The sequence below is a fragment of the Vanacampus margaritifer genome, chromosome 17, assembly GCF_051991255.1.
Source record: "Vanacampus margaritifer isolate UIUO_Vmar chromosome 17, RoL_Vmar_1.0, whole genome shotgun sequence".
Classification (NCBI taxonomy): Eukaryota; Metazoa; Chordata; class Actinopteri; order Syngnathiformes; family Syngnathidae; genus Vanacampus; species Vanacampus margaritifer.
In genome coordinates this window covers 10,611,588-10,631,108 of record NC_135448.1, presented here as the reverse complement: position 1 = coordinate 10,631,108, position 19,521 = coordinate 10,611,588, and the positions used below count along the sequence as shown (strand labels likewise).

Below are 19,521 nucleotides of genomic sequence, written 5' to 3'. Positions count from 1 at the left end.
TTGGGTGACTGATTTTTTCCATCTCAATATTGTGTTATAATATGTTACCCCCCCCCTCAAAAAAAAATCCTCTTCGCATGTACTTTTGACAGGGATGTTCAATACCACTTCAGAATGATACAAGTATGAGTACTCAACTCTTGAGTCGTCACCGACATAGACACCAACAGGGATGTGATTTGACCAAAGTGAAATTATCTGAAAATTTAGCCGGGGGTCTGGGGGCCGCTGGCACCCAGCTAGGTCCAGGGCAGTGCCCTGGTGGGGGGACACGGGGGGCGAAGCCCCCCGAAGCTCATGGGTTTTCCATGTTTTTAAGTACTTTCAATGCACTCACATGACAAAGAAATAGACAAAACAACAGCATAAATTTTCAATGTATATTGAACTATCCCATATAAAATGGCAGTTTTAGTCAACTCAAAATCAGTCACATTCAAAAACATTGGACTGTCTTTGCTTTTAAAAACTATCACTGAGAATATCATCATATCTAACTAATGTGATTACTAAGTTAACACATAAATAATGTTGAAGAGTTCAAATTTCATGAACAAATAATTGTATCATGACCAAATGAAAAGTAACTCATATTAGAGCATACCACAAATGTCTTTGTTATAGCAGAAGATGTTATCTGTCGGAGTCATGTGCATACACAATGAACTACTACTAAAAAAAAAAAAAAAAAAAAAAATTGGGGGGGTTAAAAAAGCGGAATTCCGCGAATTAGCGGAAAAATCACATCCCTGTACCAAGTACCAATACCACTAGTACTTTTGATACATACAATCCCCCCCTCAAAACAAAAAAACAATGACAAACAATTTTAAGGAAACTTTCCTTTAAATTGAATGAAATTAACGGCAATTTTCTATTCTAAATTTGTTCTATTTGTTCATAAAATACATATTGTGTGACATCAAGCCATTACTATTCGATTCGTCGCCGTGGATGGACGGGGCATTTGGGAAAGTCATGAAATTCCTGATGGCCAGTCCTCCTCAAGTGTCAGGCCATCTCTTTCATTATCTATTTATATTATGTATAGTACAGTAAAGCACTGCGGGTTGCGGTCCCTTCGAGTGCTGCAGCTATCAAATATTTCGGTATTCAAATATCCTATGGGAAATTCTATTGAATAATCAGGTATTTGGATAAAAAAATTCTTTTTTTGCTTGGTTAAAGAAAAATTATGAATACAGAAGACATTAAAATATGTTTCCACTTAATAATGATTGATCAACTTTCATTTCAAAATAATCAACTCTCTTTAAAAAAATGTTTTACTTATATTTGAATTCTGCTTAACAGCACATTGTTTTCCTCTAAAAACTTAGGGAGATTTTCGACAAATCTCTCTCCATGGATTTTGGAATGAACTTCTGTTAAATATTAGGCAACCTCCCTCTCTAGCCCAAAACACTTTTGTTCTTTGGCGTTTGACTCGGCATGAGACTCATCTTTGTTTCAAGGTTTTATGGTGACTGCTGTATTTTGTTATTCATTTATTGTTATTTATTTTATTTACCTATTTACAATATTTATTATTTATTGGTGTTACTTTACCTGTCTTTATTCCATGACAGATTTTTTCTTTATGTACAGCTGTTTGTATGAAATGAAACTCAAGAGTTTAGCAGTTCCCTCGTTCCTTGGTATTGCGCTCCACATATTACTTGGTGTGGGAAGGTTTATTTTGAAGTTGGCCTTCTCACCGCTTTGGCCGTGTTTTGCCAGACAAGTCAAATATTCCCCATAATGTAAACCGTTTACTTTGCTGGAGACTGCTCGTGATTGGCTAGTGGCTCTTACGCCGGAAATCCAGCACTGTGCCGGAGTACTTTTAAGCCCTGTAAACAGTTGCAGTCGAAAATGTCACGAAATTCTACCAAACACGTGTGGCGTAAACACAAGTCATAAATAAGCGTACAAAATAATGCAAACAAATCTGTGGCTAAACTTCTCAGGCACTGAACTTATCTAGATGCTAAATGAATAAATAAATAAAACGTACATAAATCTACCTGAAAACAGACCAACCAGAATGAAGCACGGCTTCACAAATTGCAGCCTGTGTGATTTGAAAATTGCATTGTACTGCATATTAATTGCCCCGACCCAGTGGCTTGTAAATCAAAACAACTTGGTTCACTTGTAAGTCAAGGTACCACAAATAAAATGCGTCTCCACTGACCGTCCCTGAGGAAGCAGGATGTTGTTGACGCCACCCAGCTTGACGTTGATCTTCAGGCAAAGGTTCGAGAGGGTCTGTGGGGTCGTCTTCTGGACATTCTTCACCTGCACGCACTGGGTGGCCATTCCAAGGACTGTGTCTCCAACTCGCTTCACCTCAGCTACAACACGATTGAAATGGATCTAACAACGCTGCATCAACGAATGACCACAAACGCGGCGGAATTCCTCACCGTAGACTGGCGTCTTCCCCGGTAGGATGACGACAACCAGCTGGAGGCCTTGATATGTGTACTTGAGGTGTCTGAACATGGGCTCCACGCTGTCGGCACCCTGGGCGTACTTACAGAAGCACGGCTGACCCTGAATGGGCATGCCGGCATCGCGGGAGATCTTCCTGAGCTGATCTGTGAACGCTCTAAAACAGGAGAGGATGTTTTTTTTTTTTTTACGTTCGTGTGCTTATAACACCAAATCTCCATGAAGGTGACTCACTTGAGTAAGAGTTCGGTGCACTGCCTCTGCGGTGCGAAGCACGCGATGGCCCACACTTTGATTTCGATGCCGGTGTGGAACTGCTTGTTCCTCATGTCCCACACCCCCTGGATGGGCGTGGCGATTGCCTTGTTCTGGAGATGACAACAAAAGCAGCGTTGCCACAACATTCTCGTCAAGCCATCTGAAACAAGCATTGTACTTACAACTGCTGATGGACATACCCTGCCTCCATACAGAATGGAGGGTGCTTGGAGGACACGGCCGTTCACTTCCGTCATCTCGTCCCTCACCATCACGCCAAATTCGCGAACGTACGGGTCGGTGTTGAAGTTGGCGCTTCTCATCTGGACATAAGCACGTATGCGTTTGCCATTAAAAGGGGAAGTCAATTACCCCCTCTTCCCCCCCAAAAAAACAATCTTGACAATAATATTTTCTATGCAGCCCCACTAGTCTAAATACAATATTTTGATTAATATTGCGTTAGTAAAAAATGAGTTAAGCAGCAAAATCCAGCAGTTTTTATCAATATCAGAAGGCAGCTTTTTTTTGTGTGACAAAATACATTGACAATTCTGTAATAAATCTCGTCAATGTAACAACAAATAAAAAAAACACCAAAAATATATATACAAACACTCAGACATTCCAGTTCAATGTCACATCATGAATGCAATTGCAGATTTATATGATAAACCTAAATTTAAAAAAAAAATGACAGACTAAACATTAGAAAATATTTTCAAAATCTTTAGACCTTCCTTATTGTTTACAAATTTAAGAGACTGTGTAATGACTATTATCAACCAAAAATACTTTAAAGAATGGATTAAATTTGAGAAATTTGGCTTTGAGAATATAAAATTTCCCTAATAAAATATAAAGACCAAAAATATTACAAATATCTTTATCTTTGTATGCAAACCAAGTAATTTTACCCTCAATCTTTATAGTATGGCCAGTCTTGAAAAATACATTTCTCTATATCGTTCCAGAAGCTGATAATAAAAGGACAAATTGTAAAAAAGATGAATTACACTTTCTTGAGCAAGATTAATTAACAAATCTTGACACATAAATTTGTAGTATATACGTTGTGTAGTATTTTGATATGTATTTCCCGTACTTTGTTTGTTAATAAAAATATTTAAAAAGAAAAGGCCATGTTTTCCGCCAATTTATATTTGCAAATTGAGAATTCCAAAAGAACTTCCCACGAGGAATTACTTTCCTTTGGTTAAAGAAACATTTTAGAAGGCGGCCATTTTCCTACTTGTGTCGAGTGTACATAACATTACAGTTGCTCAGTTCTCAGGTAACAACCAATCACAGCTCAGCTTCAGAAAACAGGTGAGCTGTGATTGGTCATTGCCTGAGCCCTGAGCAACTGTGATGTCATCTTGAGTCAACAGCAAGTGGCGAAAATGGCCGCCCCCTGAGATGGATAAAAACGGCTGGATTTTGCTTCATAACTCATACAGTATTCCACAAACGTAATATTAATCACAATGTCACGTTTAACATATAATTGTCAAGTCGACTTCCTGTTTAATTCACGATGGTGTGAAAATGAAATTTTGCATCACTGTCTCACCAGTTTACTAATTTCATCCTGACGGTCAGGTGCCGATCTCGCAGTGGCACGGATCATCGTGGAGGTCTGATTGTCTGTCAGTTTTTTGATGCAGCGCTGTCCCGCAACTATGTTACACACCTGGAAAGACAGCAACAACCTTGAAAAAAAAAAACCAGCAGGTGGATGAACTTCGACTTGGCGACGTTGGTGCTTGCTTACTTCGAGAGGCAGGTAGGTGTGCTTTTGCTCCTGCCCCACCTGCAGACATGGCAAGTGGGGGTATCGCAGCATGAGTTTGTATTTATCTTTGAAATACTGCGCCACAGTGCATTCGATAGTTTGGCCGTTCTCCTGCTGTAGGGGGAATCTGGGGGGGGGGGGAGAAAACACAACATTGACGGATTGGTTAAAAAAATAATAATAATAATAATTGGGGACTAGCAAATCTAAGATTGACGAGGCTTCATTTTATTTCTGTTGCAATAGCAAGGATTATATTTGGGTTCCTGACGGACAAATACTTAAGCAGGCATACAGCATTAGAAGGGGATTAAAAAAAAAAAAGAAATTCAAGATTATTCTTACGTTTGATGGCTGGCTGGTCTTCTGGTCACATTGCACACTCTGTATTTCCTCTTCATCTGTCCACAATGCGTGATCTCCACTTTCAAGCCTACAATGAGGAATCATGTAAAAGATTTGTGATGATGCAGACACTGAGGAATACGAAAGAAAATAATAATAATAATAATAATAATGATGGACACGCTACCTTTAATTTCTTTGGTAAATTTAACTCTTTGAGAGTCTGTTAAGGGCTTCTGTTGTTCTTCAATGCTTTTGAAATCCAAGACCTCACACATGAACTCAATTACAGGCTGAGCTTTATAGAACGCAGTGGCCGAAACTGCAAAGCAAAAAAAAAAAACATAAATACATACAGAAAAATTTACATTACGAAAAATGACAATTTACCATCAATATTGAGCATCATTTTCCAAAGGGAAGGCCTGACAGATTGGTGGAAGCCAAACCACACCTCTCTGCCACCACCGAGCGGGTTAGAACAGCCCTCTGAAGGAGTGAAGAAAGAACGACCCACAGGAGTATACCTAAGGAAGAAAAAAAAAAAAAGTGAGCAAACATCAAGTCAAGAAATTGGATGCTTCCAACTTCCAATCAATCAAAACTGGGTGTTGAAGGCAACGTTTTAACAACTCGGTCAAATTAGACTACAGTTTGGAGGTGTACCTAATGATGTGGCCAATAATTGTCACTGAATGTTGTGGTCATAATAAGCCACTGGGCATCCTCCAATTTTTTAAAGATACTGTACACAGAGTCCCCCCCCACCACCCCCCCGGTACAAATTTTGGACGTACCTCATAGAGGGCAAATGTCTCATGACCACATCCAGGGCTTGGATGGTCTCAAAGGGGACACTGGGTAGCCGTCCTGACAGCGCCTCGTGCAGAGCTTGCAGGCTAACGCACGACATCCACTTGATGGATACTTTGAAGCTGCGGTCCTTGCCCTCCCCCGGAATGGTCACCTCAAGCTCCACCTGCGGACGATATAAAAAGATCAATCCAAAAGAATTTCCCACGTTCTTGATGTCTTAAAAAAAAAAAAAAAAAAAAAGGACATACCTTGTCTCTGCCGATGGGCAAGGGCATGGCTGTGTACAGGTTCTTCCTGCCGTCATATACTGGCTTTCGATCCCCAAAGATCTGGGTTTTAAAGTGCTGGACCATGTGCTCAACAATTTCACTGAGAATGGGGAAAATAAAAATCATCTCCCTCAGTTATTGGCAACATGATTGAAAACGAAGCCAGCGCAAACTCATACACACCGGTTGACCCTCCTGGGACATTTCTCTGGCTTGATGTCAATGTCATAATGGTACACTTCCAGTTTGGGGATTTCCATCTCAAAGAAGTTGGCCTGGAGTTTGATTGTCCTGCCCATGGTGCCAAAGTCTGGCCTTGAGGGTGGCTTGAACACATATTCTGGCACTGGGGATGATGGCGGCTCTGTAACAGAAAGCAACTCATACCTTAAAATCCAAATGCCGCTTTTCAATTATTGACATTGGGGCGCTCAGTTTTCCACTAGCATCATAGAATAGTGTGAAAACCATGCCACATTGAATTCTTTGGGAGAACAACAGTCTTGGCATTTAGCCCTCGGCATGCTTTTATTCGAGGAGACTGAAAGCAAGAAAAGAAACTTAGGGCCCCAACTGATAAGGATTCAGAAGGATCTAGAAATAGTACCTAGTGGCACATTTCCATGTCAACAACATTGCTGATTACACACGAAAGCAACTTAAATTCCTGCTACTCCTTTGACAGTCATGAAAACACAAACGCTTTGAAACCTCTACAGGCAAATGTGTCATGACTCATGAGTTATACACACCTTCGAGCAAGGCTGGCATGAAAATGAACGCGACCGTTTTGCTCATGTGACACGCCCAGACAGATTAAGCAAAGCAAAGTTAAAAAAATAAATGAATAAACTATTTGTTGCCGTTGGTAAAGGTTTTGATGACAACAGACTGAGGTAGAACAAATAATTTGACTTTAAATTCTTCTGTAGGACAAAGTCTTTTGAAATTACAACAACTTTGAAGCCCACCCGACTGAACTGCGTTTTGTAGATTTCAATTTTAAATGTTCAGTTTGCACACTATATTACACTGACAAATGGGAAGTCTGATAATCTGACAGGTTTGCATGAAATTCACCTTTAGTTTTTGCCAACACAAAAGCTCAACCAGAGAGATGCAGTTCCCTAGAAAAGATAAAATACATTGATTTTATAATTGGTTCATCGTTTTGCAACCTAATTTAATTTATAATTTTCTAAATCATGGAATTTCAGCCTCTCAATTGTAAATATTTTCTGATTTTTGCAGTCCTCCATGGAAGCAGACTTATTATCATTGAGTTGAATGCAAATAAAATATTTGCTTTTACTTTGAAAAACAAAAATCATCAGCCATTTTTGCCCTTTTTCTGACATGTTACAGACCAATCCAGTAACTGACTCTCGATTAATTTAGGTTTGTGCAATTTCTGTACTGTGAGTTTGAAATAATGTCCTGTTTTTGAATAAAGGAATGGAAATTAAAACTTTAAAAAGAAATCAGATTCATCAATAAATCATGAAAATAATTGATAGTTACAGATTGATTGTTTTTAGTTTTTATTTCAATTTAAAAGAACTTACCAGAGCTAGCCGACCCAGAAGAACGTGGTCCCTCAAACATCTCTGTAGCTAAACAAGAAAAAATACGTTAATCATGTTGATACTTGGAGAAGAAAGTCAAGTTTTTGTTTTATTTTCAGCAGCACGAGTCATCCAAATTTGTCCTCCTGAAATGATCACATACTGACTTTTTATAGTTAACTTGCTAGTGTTTTGCATCATAGCAGGTTGCAGAAATACATAAATGAATATATCGGTTATCAAAATGAGGCCAGAAGGGCTCAAACAAGCTGTTAATCTGAAGAAGAGGGAGCCACCCATCCCGTCCAGATAATAACCTTCATTTCGAAACTGGAAGTACTTGAATGTCAAAATAATGCGCTGAGCATTAACTAATTATGCCTCTATAGAGTAGACATTTTCAAACAACTGAACTGCACTTGCATGTTTTGATGGATAATAATGCAGGCTACTAGTGGAATTGGAAATGCATCAACTAATGCAGAACCACTCTTAACTCATTTAGTCTAGTTAATCAACCATTAGCAATTGCAATGTACGTCCGCCAAACCTTGGTTTAATCACAAATGCACGCGCTACTTGGACACATGGGTTTAGTAAAGTGTATGCAACATAAGCGTATTTACATCTTTACTTCGGCTAAGATTGGTGGAGATTAGATGGCACGATCAGGCGCTGAATATTCCTCCAAACTAAGTTTTTCCGCGATACACACTTATCATAACGAATCCGGTCAACGCAAACTAATACTACACGTACGCGTAACAACGATATTTTATTGTACGTCCATTCTAAAAGGTAGCATTCGGATGGTTCCAAGTTTTCGGGAGCGAGGTAGGCTTCAAGCTAACTTGGCTAACAGCAGCTTGTTGTTGCACGCTAAGCTTGCTCTCCAATTAATGCTGCACGTAACACTGAGCTGAGCTTTAATGATTTGGGCGAACTAGCACGATAAAACATTCAAATAATAGTTTCACTCGTTGAGTAAAAGTAAGAAGTCGAATTTGTTTTACGGTTGTGTTCATTTTTCTTAGCTGTGACTTAGCCGACGCTCGTGTTAGCTCGTACCACTTACCTCCGGCAGTGGGATACATTTTGTCGACTTTTAAACCTCTGCCGTGGGCGTAAATATACTCCACTTTACGTCGGCGAATTCCAACCGAAAGTCATGCGTGGTCGAAAAGTAGTTCGGTATAAAACAAGGGAATCCAAGTTGGGAAATTGTGATATTTTCTAAATACTTGGAGTCGATCATCCTCGGCACGGCCCCATCCCCCCAACTCACAAAACCGTAGCCGAGTGAGAAGCTAAACTAGCATTAAAAGACGTCGGTGGTGAACACAGATGATACCCCTGTGCTTTTTTCCGGCTTCGCTTGCGCCCTCTTTGGCGCAACCTGTTGAGATTTTCTCACACGGAACTGATTTTTTTCAATCATTATATAATTATTCTGTTTCATATTATGCTGTATTTAACTTATTGATTATTTATTTTATTTTATTTTCTAATATGAGAGTTTACCTTTTCCCCCCACCTCTACTGAGGAGGGGAACTATTTTGGTGATTCAACTAATGTCGTCCGACGCACTTGACATTAATTAAGAAACAAAAACAAATGTCGTAATTTTCAAACTATGGACATCGCAATTTAACATCTTATGTTGTAATTACTAAACATAATATTAATGTATTAATATATGTTTAGCATACTGTTGTGAAGCGATCATGGCAACAAAAAAAAGGCGCGCTTTTGCATGAAAAAGCATTTCCGGGTCGTAGCGGCTCAGCCGACATGAACGAAAACACAATAAATGTTCATCCGCTTTTTAAAAGTGATGCAAATTAACTATATAAGAAAAAAGTGGGGTTCTACAATTAAATGCAAAATATTCCCCGGGATTTGATATATATATTTTAAATATATCCATCACATCCGGGTACTCATGTCAAATTCAACGTATTTCCGGTTTGGCATTTATGCGACTATATGCAGTTACATAATCTGCACACTAGTCGTCACTGTTCACCACTGTTAGCAGCCTTATTTTGGTCGTCGAGCCTTTTGTTGGGGCTTAAAGCAAATGTATTGGTTTGTGATTCTTTTAAAAATTTGATGAACAGGTAAGGTTGTAGTTTCGGGTGATTATTATTATTTTATTTTATTTTTTAGGATGTGTGTGTGTGTGTTATTGTGTATACGCGTATAATGTTTGCGTGCGAGATGTAGACTTTTATTTTCGGAGTTCCTCAATAAGATGCGCAAATAGTTCTTTAAAAAAACAACAACAAACACAACATAATGTTGACGTTGCATGTTTGTTACGTTATTTTTTTCCCCCATGCAGCAATATTATATTTAGACCTACATTCGGTGAATAACTTTCATAGTTTTGTAAGGAATTTGTAATAAATTGCTGATTTATATAAAACTACATAGCAACATATATGCGATCCAACATTTAAATTTCTCCCACACGAATACAGCCACCTCCGGGTGGTTCCCCTCCAATAAGGACGCTGCCAGTGTGAATTGAGTGTAGGCCTACTCGTGTGCGTGTGTGTGCGTTTGTGAGTGTGTGTGTGCGTCCTGGCCAATGGAACCAGATCCTCCCTGCAGTGCGTAAGAGCGCGTTTAGGATTTAACCAAGTCTTTGCTGCGCGCCTGGCTGCAGTCTTCATCAGAGCCCGACGACCTGAGACTATTCGCATGCACAATGTCAGTGTAGTTCCCTCGCCACTTTGGAGCCTCTATACGCTTTGTTTTGTTTTTTCTTGTTTTGTTTTTGTTTGTTTTGTTGTGCACATTGAGCAAATCCAAGCGTTTCCTTCTGAATTATGACTGGAGTATTTGACCGGAGAATCCCGAGTGTCAAACCTGCAGATTTCCAGACTTCTTTCCAGCTTTCCGCCATGCATCATCCCTCCCAGGAATCTCCTACTTTACCCGAGTCCACCGCCACGGATTCTGGCTACTACAGTCCGGCCGCTGGAGTCTCTCACGGCTACTGCTCGCCCACTTCAGCCTCGTACGGAAAGCCGCTCAATGCCTACCAGTACCAGTACCCGGCCGTCAACGCATCTGCTGGGAATTTTCCGACCAAATCTTACACAGACTACAGCTCGTATACGACTCCAACTTACCACCAGTATGCTGGTGCCTACAGCAGAGCTCAGCCGAGTCCACAAGGTGAGAAATTTACTTCATTAAAAAAAAAAAAAAAATCACTATAAAAAACAACATTTGGGTTCAATTTGATTTCTCGTTGAAGGTTTAATGCCAATAAAAAAATCATATTTATTATGTACAGAAAAAGAAATTGTGGAGCCTGAGGTGAGGATGGTGAACGGGAAGCCGAAGAAAGTGCGAAAACCTCGGACTATCTACTCCAGTTTCCAGCTGGCCGCCCTGCAAAGGCGCTTCCAGAACACGCAGTACCTGGCCTTGCCCGAAAGAGCCGAACTGGCCGCCTCGCTCGGTCTCACGCAAACACAGGTGAGATTAAATAACATATCGTAGAATTTTTTTTAATTTTCATGGAGAAAAAAAATCCCCTTGTACTTATATCGTCGTTGTTTTTTCTACCCCAGGTGAAAATCTGGTTCCAGAACAGGAGATCCAAAATGAAGAAGATCATGAAAAACGGCGAGCTCCCCCCTGACCACAGCCCCAGCTCCAGCGACCCCATGGTGTGCAACTCCCCGCAGTCCCCCGCCGTGTGGGACTCACACGGGCCCTCCAGGCCGCACAGCCTGCAGCCGCAAAGCCTCAACACGTCGGCCTCTAACTTTTTGGAAAGCTCGGGGTCGTGGTACACGTCGTCGGTCGGAAACTCGGTGGCCGCCCACCTGCAGAGCCCCAACTCGATACAACACTCGTTGGCTCTCGGAGCGGGGACGTTATATTAAAAAAAAAAAAAAAGAAAAGAAAGAAAGAAAGAAAAAAAAAAAGAAAAACTGTTGTTCATTTCATTTTTTTTCAAAAAAACAAACAAAACAACTTCTATGGGACTCGTGTTGACATTTCAGGGGAATATGCAATGTATTTGACAGTCATAGAAGAACCGTGTAAAATGTGTAAATGTGTGCATGTAATTTATTGCATTTTTGGAAGACTATTAAACGTTTAAATGGACCCTTTTCAAGCTCCGATTTCTATTTTCCCGTCTTATCTAGCCTGCGGATTTACAGTGGAAAATTCGGCACAATATCACTGACATGAAAAATGATTGTAAGCCTCGGGTGACATTTTCTTTTTTAAATGACATGCTTGTAAATCACAGCTGCAGTAGCGAGATGAATTATTCAGATTATGTTTCATTTGGCAGGCCCGACCGTTTATTTCCATTTTTATGGACTTGCAACGGCTTAAAAAAACACATTAACACAAATCTGTCACTGAAATGATTATTTGAAAGGAAATTTATATTTTTATTGTATATATTTTTTTTATATTTAAGCATTTCTAGATACCACATTGAATTTATTGCTTTTCACAAGATAGCAAGGATTTTTTATTTATTTTTTTTTTTTGTGTGTGTGTGTGTGCGCTTGCAGCAAGTCTCCCTCGCTTTGTGCCCCCCTACAATTAGACGCTTTGAATGGCAGTGAGGGGTGGGGGTGGTGGTGGGGGGTGGTTTTGGTGGGGACGGCACGGAGATCTGAGACAATCCGCATTCCTGTGGGGGTAGGCCGGCTCCAGAGCTCCGCCACTCCCGGCCGCAGCCCACCTTCCGGGTAAAATAAAAAAGAATCCGAAATCCTCCGCAACGTCACCATGTCATTAGCTGCCAGAGCCACCGTGAAACCACTAAACAAACCTTGCCACTTGCAAGAGATATTTAAGCATTTGAAATGGAGCTAATTGAATTTCACCGGGCATGCATGCGCACGACGCTCACGCACGCGTTTTTTTTTTTTAAACGATAGCTATACACTAAATACACCCTTCTCTTTTTTTCTCCCCTGCATGCCACACGCTGTTGCATTTGACCCACTGACTACGCAAGGTCCACCTGACACACATTTGTGGTTTTTTTTTGGTCCTCATACACTTTTGTTCTTGTAGAACCATACACATAGCTGCATGGCAAATTTTAGTGCGTATACGTTGACATTGGAAAATAAAACTCTCAGGACTACTTTTATTCAGGCGAGGCTTTAGTTTAGTCTTATACTTTACATAGAATTTTTTTTTTTTTAAAGCACACCAAACAAAAATTCAATTTAGCCATTTATAGTAGAATAGAGTTTAATTGCCTCTCAGTAGGCTATTATAATTATATATAAATATATATATATATATATATATATATATATATATATGTATATATGTATATAGAGAGAGAGAGGCCTAATATCGTTCTCGTCTGTGTATAAACTGTCGTCCCATAATCATAAATCCCACGACTATATTTCGCACATACACACACACACACTAGTGGTGCCATTAAAATGAAGAGCCCCCGTTTGCAACCGAAAATTTCCCACTCAGCTCTACCCAACCACACCCTACTATTTTTTTTTTCTTCATCAAATCGAGTAAAAATTAATGACAGTCAGTTTTACTGGACAGCTCCAACTGTAACACTCCACAATAATTATTTTCCATGCAGGATTAGGGCCCCCATTATCATAATCTGGCCATTGACAATTACCTATAATTTGCAAAGATGCGCACGGTTCTTGATTGCAGAGGGCCCTTTTTTTTCCCCCCTCCTTTCCTCTCTCCCAAGCTCACCATCACTAAACAGTGACAGTAATAACAGCTAATTTTGCAGGCAATATATAAGAGCTTACCTCGGTGTGCAAACACTTTCCCACCTGGATTTATACGGAGAGACCGACGGTGCACGCCGGGTATTGCGTTTTTGGTGTGATAATAAGGAGAAGTAAGAGGAAGGTAAGAATCTTTTTTTTTTTTTTAAGCATGCTGAGTGTTAAATCAATCCGATTTGCATCGTGACTGAGGTGTTATATGTATCTGGTCAGGTGCATGATATGCTTAAAACAGACAGAATTCAATATTTGCAGATTTACTCAATTTAGGCCTAATAATAATTTTCTATATATGTATATAGGCCTATATATTTATGTGTATGTGTTTAATATAGACCAATGGCAACATGTATCATTTATAGCCATGCATGGAAAAAATTAAAAATGACAACAAAAACAACACATGAGTTGAATTTAAGAGCTGATTGAGACATTTTCTTGATAAAAAACCCAAACCACTAAACAAGTTCTTGCATAAATAGCTACATGGCAATGCCAAAACGGTGCTTTTGAGGAAAAGCCACGTTTTCTTTTGCGTCAATGAGTCACGTGACATTAAAATGAACACGAAATTGAAGAAAATCTGTCCGTTCTCCTTTTCTCCATGGCTGTATACACATAAGATCAACAAAATAGTGGGGGACACCTCAAGTAAAATATGTTCTGCATCTATCTATCTATCTATCTATCTATCTATCTATCTATCTATCTATCTATCTATCTATCTATCTATCTGCTAACGCTAGCTATTTAGCGAGCTAGCTCTAGCTAGCTATTGTATTTTGCTAGCGAGTGAGCTAGCTAAGTAGCCATCTAGCCTAGCTATCTATCTTGTTATCGCATCTATAGCTAACTAGCTGCCACTTAACTATTTATCTTTTATCCATCTTTAGTGGACGATTTAAGGTGTTAATTGTGAAATTTGTAGATTTTACCGATGTTTTTTTTTTTTTAATGTTTACTGGTGTTGTACATTGTGGACATGCGCACATGTCAGAGGGCCCATGTGTGTGTGTGTGTGTGTGTGTGTACGCGCGCACCCCCCCCCAGGTAGCCTGAATGCGCGCCAGTGGGGCATCCGCGACTTTGACAGCTGCATGGAGCCTTTTCATCACGCAGTCGTCATTTCAGATAATATCTCCTCTTCTTGGCAATTTGTATATGAATAACCGAATAATTTCCCCCCTTTGTTCCATCCGCGCTACCTCCAAACCAAAATAAAGATGCCTTTTAGTATTAAAGTGGTAGAAAATTACAGGTAATTATCTTTGACGGTAAAAACGCTGTAATCAGCGGGCTACATCAAAAATTACCCTAATTATGCCTGCATTTATGAGAAAGAGGGGGAAAAAAAGCCTCACTTGGATAAAAACCCTGCAAATTGTCCCAAATATCTCCTTCATATTGAACGCCGCTGCAGCTGGCTGCTTTGTTCGGCATCGATCCCGCGGAGCTTGGCATTTAACGGCCTGCATTAGGACGGAGAGACGGGAGAAAACATTTTGTCAATACTTCCAATAATTGAGGGTGGAATGACCTGCATGCGGCGAGAGTCTTTGGAGGTGCAGGGTAAGTTCATTTCCTCGCTTTAGATCTACACGGCGCGTTTCTGCATGCGATGTTGGCCCAATACGAGTGAGAATTGTTTAGATTTTTTTTTTTTTTTTAAAGCACACAGAGCGTGTTTTGAGTCACGGTTTACTCAATCTGACAGAACATAAAAAGTGTATGTACAAGTGAAGTGATTCTATTTACAGACACGATTCCAACACAAAAAAAAAATTGCAGTGTACAAGTCCACATGTCAGGCCATGAGAAGTTTTTGACCAAATTGGCTCAAATGTCACTGACGATATTTGGTGACGGATGACAGCAGATATGCTTAAAAATGGCGGTCCCTCCTTCCGTCGCACCCGGGAGGCCTCCATAGTCTATCTCTGCATGGAGTCCTGATGCGGGGATGAATACCAGTGAGAGTATCCCGGCATGTAGCTGTTGGCCGCCATGTTTACTCCTTTGGATGAGGCCGAGACGTCCCATATGGGCGGGATGGACGGGGAGCGCGGGGAGAGGGTCATGGAACCCGGCATGGGGTCACTTTCGTGCGGGTTACCGCCTTGCTTGAGCAGTTTTTTGAACTTGGATCGCTTGTTCTGGAACCAGATCTTTACCTGGAAGTCAAGAAGGGAATTAGAAATAGTCCGATTATATGCTTGTTTGATTTTATAATAAGAATTGGTCTAACCTCGTCCTACCTGCGTTTGTGTCAGTCCTAACGAGGCGGCCAGCTCGGCCCGCTCAGGTAAGGCGAGGTACTGGGTTTGCTGGAAACGGTGGTTGAGCGCCTGCAGCTGCAAACTGGAATAAATGGTCCTGGGTTTGCGGATCTTCTTGCCTTTGCCGTTAAAACGAATCTCCCCGTTTTCAATCACCGTCGTTTTCTGCTGCTCTGCAACAAAAAAGGAAGCAATTATCATTCAAAGTATCAGTGCGGCCCGTTTTTTTTTTTTTAGCTGTCATTTTTTTTCAGATATCGCCTGTAATGACATGTCAATTAAATGCTAATTATAACATTCAAGGCTGCTTGATTTCAATTCGCGTGGTCGTGCGCGCGGATGATCACACCCTGTTGTTGTCTTTTTGGAGGGGGGGTGAGGAGGACAATAAACGTCCGACATAAAAGGATGGCTGGGAACATAATCGAATTATTTGGCTGCTTTTACGCACGCGTGGAGGAGGCGCAATCGAGAGAGAGAAAAAAAAAATATCAGAGGCGGTTTTGGTCTTACCTGCGCCGTCTAACCGCGTCTGTCCCCCCGTGTTGTTGTGGTAGCTGGACAAATAGGGGCTGTGGTGCGGATGGCTCACGTAAGGGTACGCTAGGGACCTGTTGTAGGTGTTGCCGGCCGGATAGGCGGCGGTGTTGTCGTGCTGGTGGTGGTGCGTTCCCGAGTGCAGACAGTGAAGCGGGTAGTGGGCCCCCGCCATCGACGGCGAGCTCTGCTGCGAGTGGGACTGCTGGCCAAACTCCATGAAAGCAGACTTGGACGAGTCCTGCGCCTCCAGACCGTCAGCCATCGTAGTCATGGTCATCATCGAATTTTCCTGCCTTGAGAGCACTCACCCCCCTCTCTCTCAAGAATCGGCTTCCTCTCTCTCTCTCTCCTTTTCCGATAAGGTCCCAGATCCCCCCCCACCCCACCCTCCACCCCGCACCGCCGCCACCACCACCACGAGCGATTTTAATCCCACCGATCCTGTGATAATTCTCACTCAGTACGCTAGAAGAGGTGGAAGATTTTTTACTGTTAAAATTGCGCCCTTGCTTGTAGACTTGGTGCAGACGCTACAAGTAAAATGGTTTGTCTCCAAAGGGCAGCGCCTTCCTATTGGTCATCCGGGCGCGACGTCATCATGCGGGGCTGTGCGCTTCGACGGAGACTTGAGCTGGAGTTAACCCACCTTACCAGCTCCTACTACGAGGGGGGAAATAATACAGGATGGGAAAGACGCCTAATTCCCACAGACAAGCCGAGCTGCAGAATTGCCCTATCGCTTTTCACTTTCTTTTTCTCCCCAACCCAAACACCCAAATGACGCACTAGAATGCTCTTTATTGTACACTACAGCTGCACATATTGCTTATAGTTTGCCGTCACATCACACGTGACCTTTTAACTAATTAGCATATTCCATTATAGATCAAAACAGTCCATTTTTGTGCATTTATTTCATTTCATTTAAACATATTTGGACTGCCCTAACAATTATAATGATAGATTCACCCCTCCCCTTTTTTTCTTGCAGCCCTCCTCTGTTTACTATAACAATGTATCCCATCTGACGATTGAAAGGAAACAGACACATAATTATATAAACTGTAATAAAAAAAATGCAATGGGTGAATTGGAGATTCCAATGAGTGCGGAGCCTCTCTATAAAATCATTTAGTTTGACATCATTGCAAAAATCACCATTTTCTAATTCCCCCCCCCCCCTGCATGAGTGTAGCATTAAAGGGCCATGAAAATACTGTAATTACGTTCAGTCAAGGTACCACGAAGACCTATTTGATTAGCGGGCACACTTTCCTCAAATTGCAGCCATAAAATTTAGAACAATTCCCCATAATGATGGTGGACTGGCTTTATTTTGGGGGGGGGGTTGGAATAAAAGTGGATATAGCATAAATTATACCCTAATTACACGCCAGTGTCGCCTCAATTATCCTCTTATCAAGAACGCTCGTCTCAACAGCGGCGTTTAGTTTCACTTTTCCGCCTAACAAGAACTTGGTAACCTTGCTATTATCGTCAACTACGGTTGTTATTTACTTTGTGCGATTTAAAGGTGCAACAACCCCGCTGCCGGATAATCATTTTTACATCAGCAGCAGACCAGGAGAGAAGCACACATTGCGGGGAAATGCTGCAACACATTCACGTGGATTTATTTGTTTCGAACATATACTTTTATTTTATTAATCTGAATAAAAATAAGAGTGGGAGGATCTGAAGGTAAGATGCTAAATTTATCGCTGGGTATTTATTGGCTTAATAACTATATTTATAGTAGGATTTCTGTTTTAAAGGCACATTATGGTGAGGTATTGCACGGGTGTGTTTTAATGAGAACACGATATTCCACCTTGTTGTTTTAGAAATGAATCCAACCAAGGCTCATTAAGAAAACCAATATTGCGATATTTTAAAAATCTAATGTAGAAAATGAGACAATGCGTTAATGTCCGTCAAATTCCGCCTAAACGCCCCAAATGTAAATTTTTTTAAAAAAAAAATCACTTAGTTCCTGTAAGTAGATGATTGACCCACAGCTCAATCAATGCGTGTTTAATATAATTGGTCTGTCTTATGAACACTGATGAATGACTCTTTAAAATCACTTATCAAACCATGGGATTAACCCACACCGTGTCCATTTTAACGTCAAACATTTTTAACACTCAAACTTTTTTTATTTTTTTTAATTTTCGACTTGTTTACAGTTTGACACCGCGTGTTGTCTCTTCCCCGCATGTGTAAATCACGTGCGCGTTAACAGGGAGCGGCATCTCCACGAGAATAGTGTGACTGTGGCTTTGTGGCGGGTCCCTCTCAAGAAAGCCACCCCCTTGGCTGCAAACGGGGGACCGGCGGTTGCGACTAAAGAGAGAGACCGGGAGGCATTTCGGAGACTTTATGTCTCCCCACTGTCGTGTCACATACAGTCAGGAAAGGCTTTTTACGCACGCAGATTATGCACCGCTTTTTTTTTTTTTACGCACGCAGATTACGCATGCAAACGTTTGATGTGTTGTTTACTGAAAAAAAACGAACATAAATTGTGGATGAAAATTATTATGCTTCCAGGATGGGCTTTCCATGGTGCAGGTGTGCATGTTCACAACAAACAAAGGCATGCACGCTGCTCCTAATTGATTTAATTTCAATTTATGTTAATCCTAAAAGCCTATGTGGAAGGAATATCTTGAAATATGGCGCAGTAATGGAATATGTTCTTATACTCGGTATGGGACCCTTTACCCTCGATGTAATCCACGACATTATTATATGTTCGGCAGCACAGTGGTCGCTATGAAGGAGAAGATTTGCTCGCTGGATAATAGACAGGAAGGGCAAGCAAGAATCACGGGCTTCTTCTTCTTCTTTTTTTTTTTTTAATTATTATTATTTTTTTTTTCCCAGGATGTACTGTTCGACGCCGTTTATCCCTGATGATAGAAAATTGCTCAGTTGCCAGGACGCTGAAATGGAGGGCAGAAGCAACATTTCCATTTTCCTGTTTGAAAGCCTTTGCGATGAATTTGTCTGAAATGAAAAAGAAGAGTCGCCCTGGTAAACAAAGGGGAGCAAACAAAGATACCTTTTTCTTTTTTTTGTGTGTGCTGAAAATCATCTTCATTTTCTCGACCTCTTTACTGCATGCGAGTTTTTATTTATTTTTTAATATATATATTTTTTTACAGCATGCAGAGTTTGCAAATGACATGCTTGGCCTTGAATGTTAGGCCCAGACATACTTCACATGCACTTATTAGCCAACCTGAATAATTAGAGCGCCTTTTCATACCTGATTAATTGTTAATTAGTGGACGTGCATTAATGGCGATGTTAGGAAATTGGAACAATAGGATATTATTATTATTTACATTTTTACTGTTATTCATAGGGAATTACCTGGAATGAATGTAAGTTATTATTAATATCAAGTGATGATATTA

General features: G+C 40.7%; 3 protein-coding genes across 5 annotated transcripts in view; 1 reads left to right on the top strand and 2 right to left on the bottom strand.

Annotated features, from left to right (window-relative positions):
* The window catches only part of ago2 (argonaute RISC catalytic component 2), a 20,307-nt gene extending 11,501 nt beyond the window's left edge, over positions 1-8,806 (bottom strand). The window contains exons 1-14 of one of the 3 annotated variants that reach the window (XM_077549699.1): positions 8,581-8,806; positions 7,506-7,553; positions 6,124-6,304; positions 5,920-6,040; positions 5,653-5,834; positions 5,246-5,382; positions 5,043-5,177; positions 4,856-4,943; positions 4,490-4,637; positions 4,289-4,408; positions 2,898-3,038; positions 2,692-2,825; positions 2,430-2,614; positions 2,198-2,357 (exon numbers count right to left, since the gene is read on the bottom strand). In XM_077549699.1, the coding sequence (XP_077405825.1) occupies positions 2,198-2,357; positions 2,430-2,614; positions 2,692-2,825; positions 2,898-3,038; positions 4,289-4,408; positions 4,490-4,637; positions 4,856-4,943; positions 5,043-5,177; positions 5,246-5,382; positions 5,653-5,834; positions 5,920-6,040; positions 6,124-6,304; positions 7,506-7,553; positions 8,581-8,599 (1,799 nt within the window). In that variant the 5' untranslated portion in view covers positions 8,600-8,806. Of the gene's footprint in view, positions 1-2,197; positions 2,358-2,429; positions 2,615-2,691; positions 3,039-4,288; positions 4,409-4,489; positions 4,638-4,855; positions 4,944-5,042; positions 5,178-5,245; positions 5,383-5,652; positions 5,835-5,919; positions 6,041-6,123; positions 6,305-7,505; positions 7,554-8,580 lie in introns of all 3 variants that reach the window. The other 2 variants (XM_077549700.1, XM_077549698.1) reach the window with 2 other exon arrangements.
* Positions 8,807-9,596: 790 nt separating this feature from the next.
* Positions 9,597-11,637, top strand: dlx5a (distal-less homeobox 5a). The gene is made up of 3 exons (XM_077548790.1): positions 9,597-10,692; positions 10,814-10,998; positions 11,094-11,637. The coding sequence occupies exons 1-3, from the start codon at positions 10,341-10,343 to the stop codon at positions 11,409-11,411; spliced, it is 855 nt and encodes a 284-aa protein (XP_077404916.1). The 5' UTR covers positions 9,597-10,340; the 3' UTR covers positions 11,412-11,637.
* A 3,324-nt stretch (positions 11,638-14,961) lies between these two features.
* Positions 14,962-16,457, bottom strand: dlx6a (distal-less homeobox 6a). The gene is made up of 3 exons (XM_077548262.1): positions 16,070-16,457; positions 15,536-15,729; positions 14,962-15,451 (listed from the first exon to the last, which is right to left on the bottom strand). The coding sequence occupies exons 1-3, from the start codon at positions 16,374-16,376 to the stop codon at positions 15,212-15,214; spliced, it is 741 nt and encodes a 246-aa protein (XP_077404388.1). The 5' UTR covers positions 16,377-16,457; the 3' UTR covers positions 14,962-15,211.
* Positions 16,458-19,521: the final 3,064 nt, after the last annotated feature.

Excerpts from the sequence above, each read along its gene's own strand:
- dlx5a (XM_077548790.1), top strand. The coding sequence starts at position 10,341 with ATGACTGGAGTATTTGACCGGAGAATCCCGAGTGTCAAACCTGCAGAT. Across the intron at positions 10,693-10,813 it reads AGCTCAGCCGAGTCCACAAG|AAAAAGAAATTGTGGAGCCT; the intron begins GTGAGAAATTTA and ends TATTATGTACAG. Across the intron at positions 10,999-11,093 it reads TCGGTCTCACGCAAACACAG|GTGAAAATCTGGTTCCAGAA; the intron begins GTGAGATTAAAT and ends TTTCTACCCCAG.
- dlx6a (XM_077548262.1), bottom strand. The coding sequence starts at position 16,376 with ATGATGACCATGACTACGATGGCTGACGGTCTGGAGGCGCAGGACTCG. Across the intron at positions 15,730-16,069 it reads GACGCGGTTAGACGGCGCAG|AGCAGCAGAAAACGACGGTG; the intron begins GTAAGACCAAAA and ends TTTTTGTTGCAG. Across the intron at positions 15,452-15,535 it reads TAGGACTGACACAAACGCAG|GTAAAGATCTGGTTCCAGAA; the intron begins GTAGGACGAGGT and ends CTTGACTTCCAG.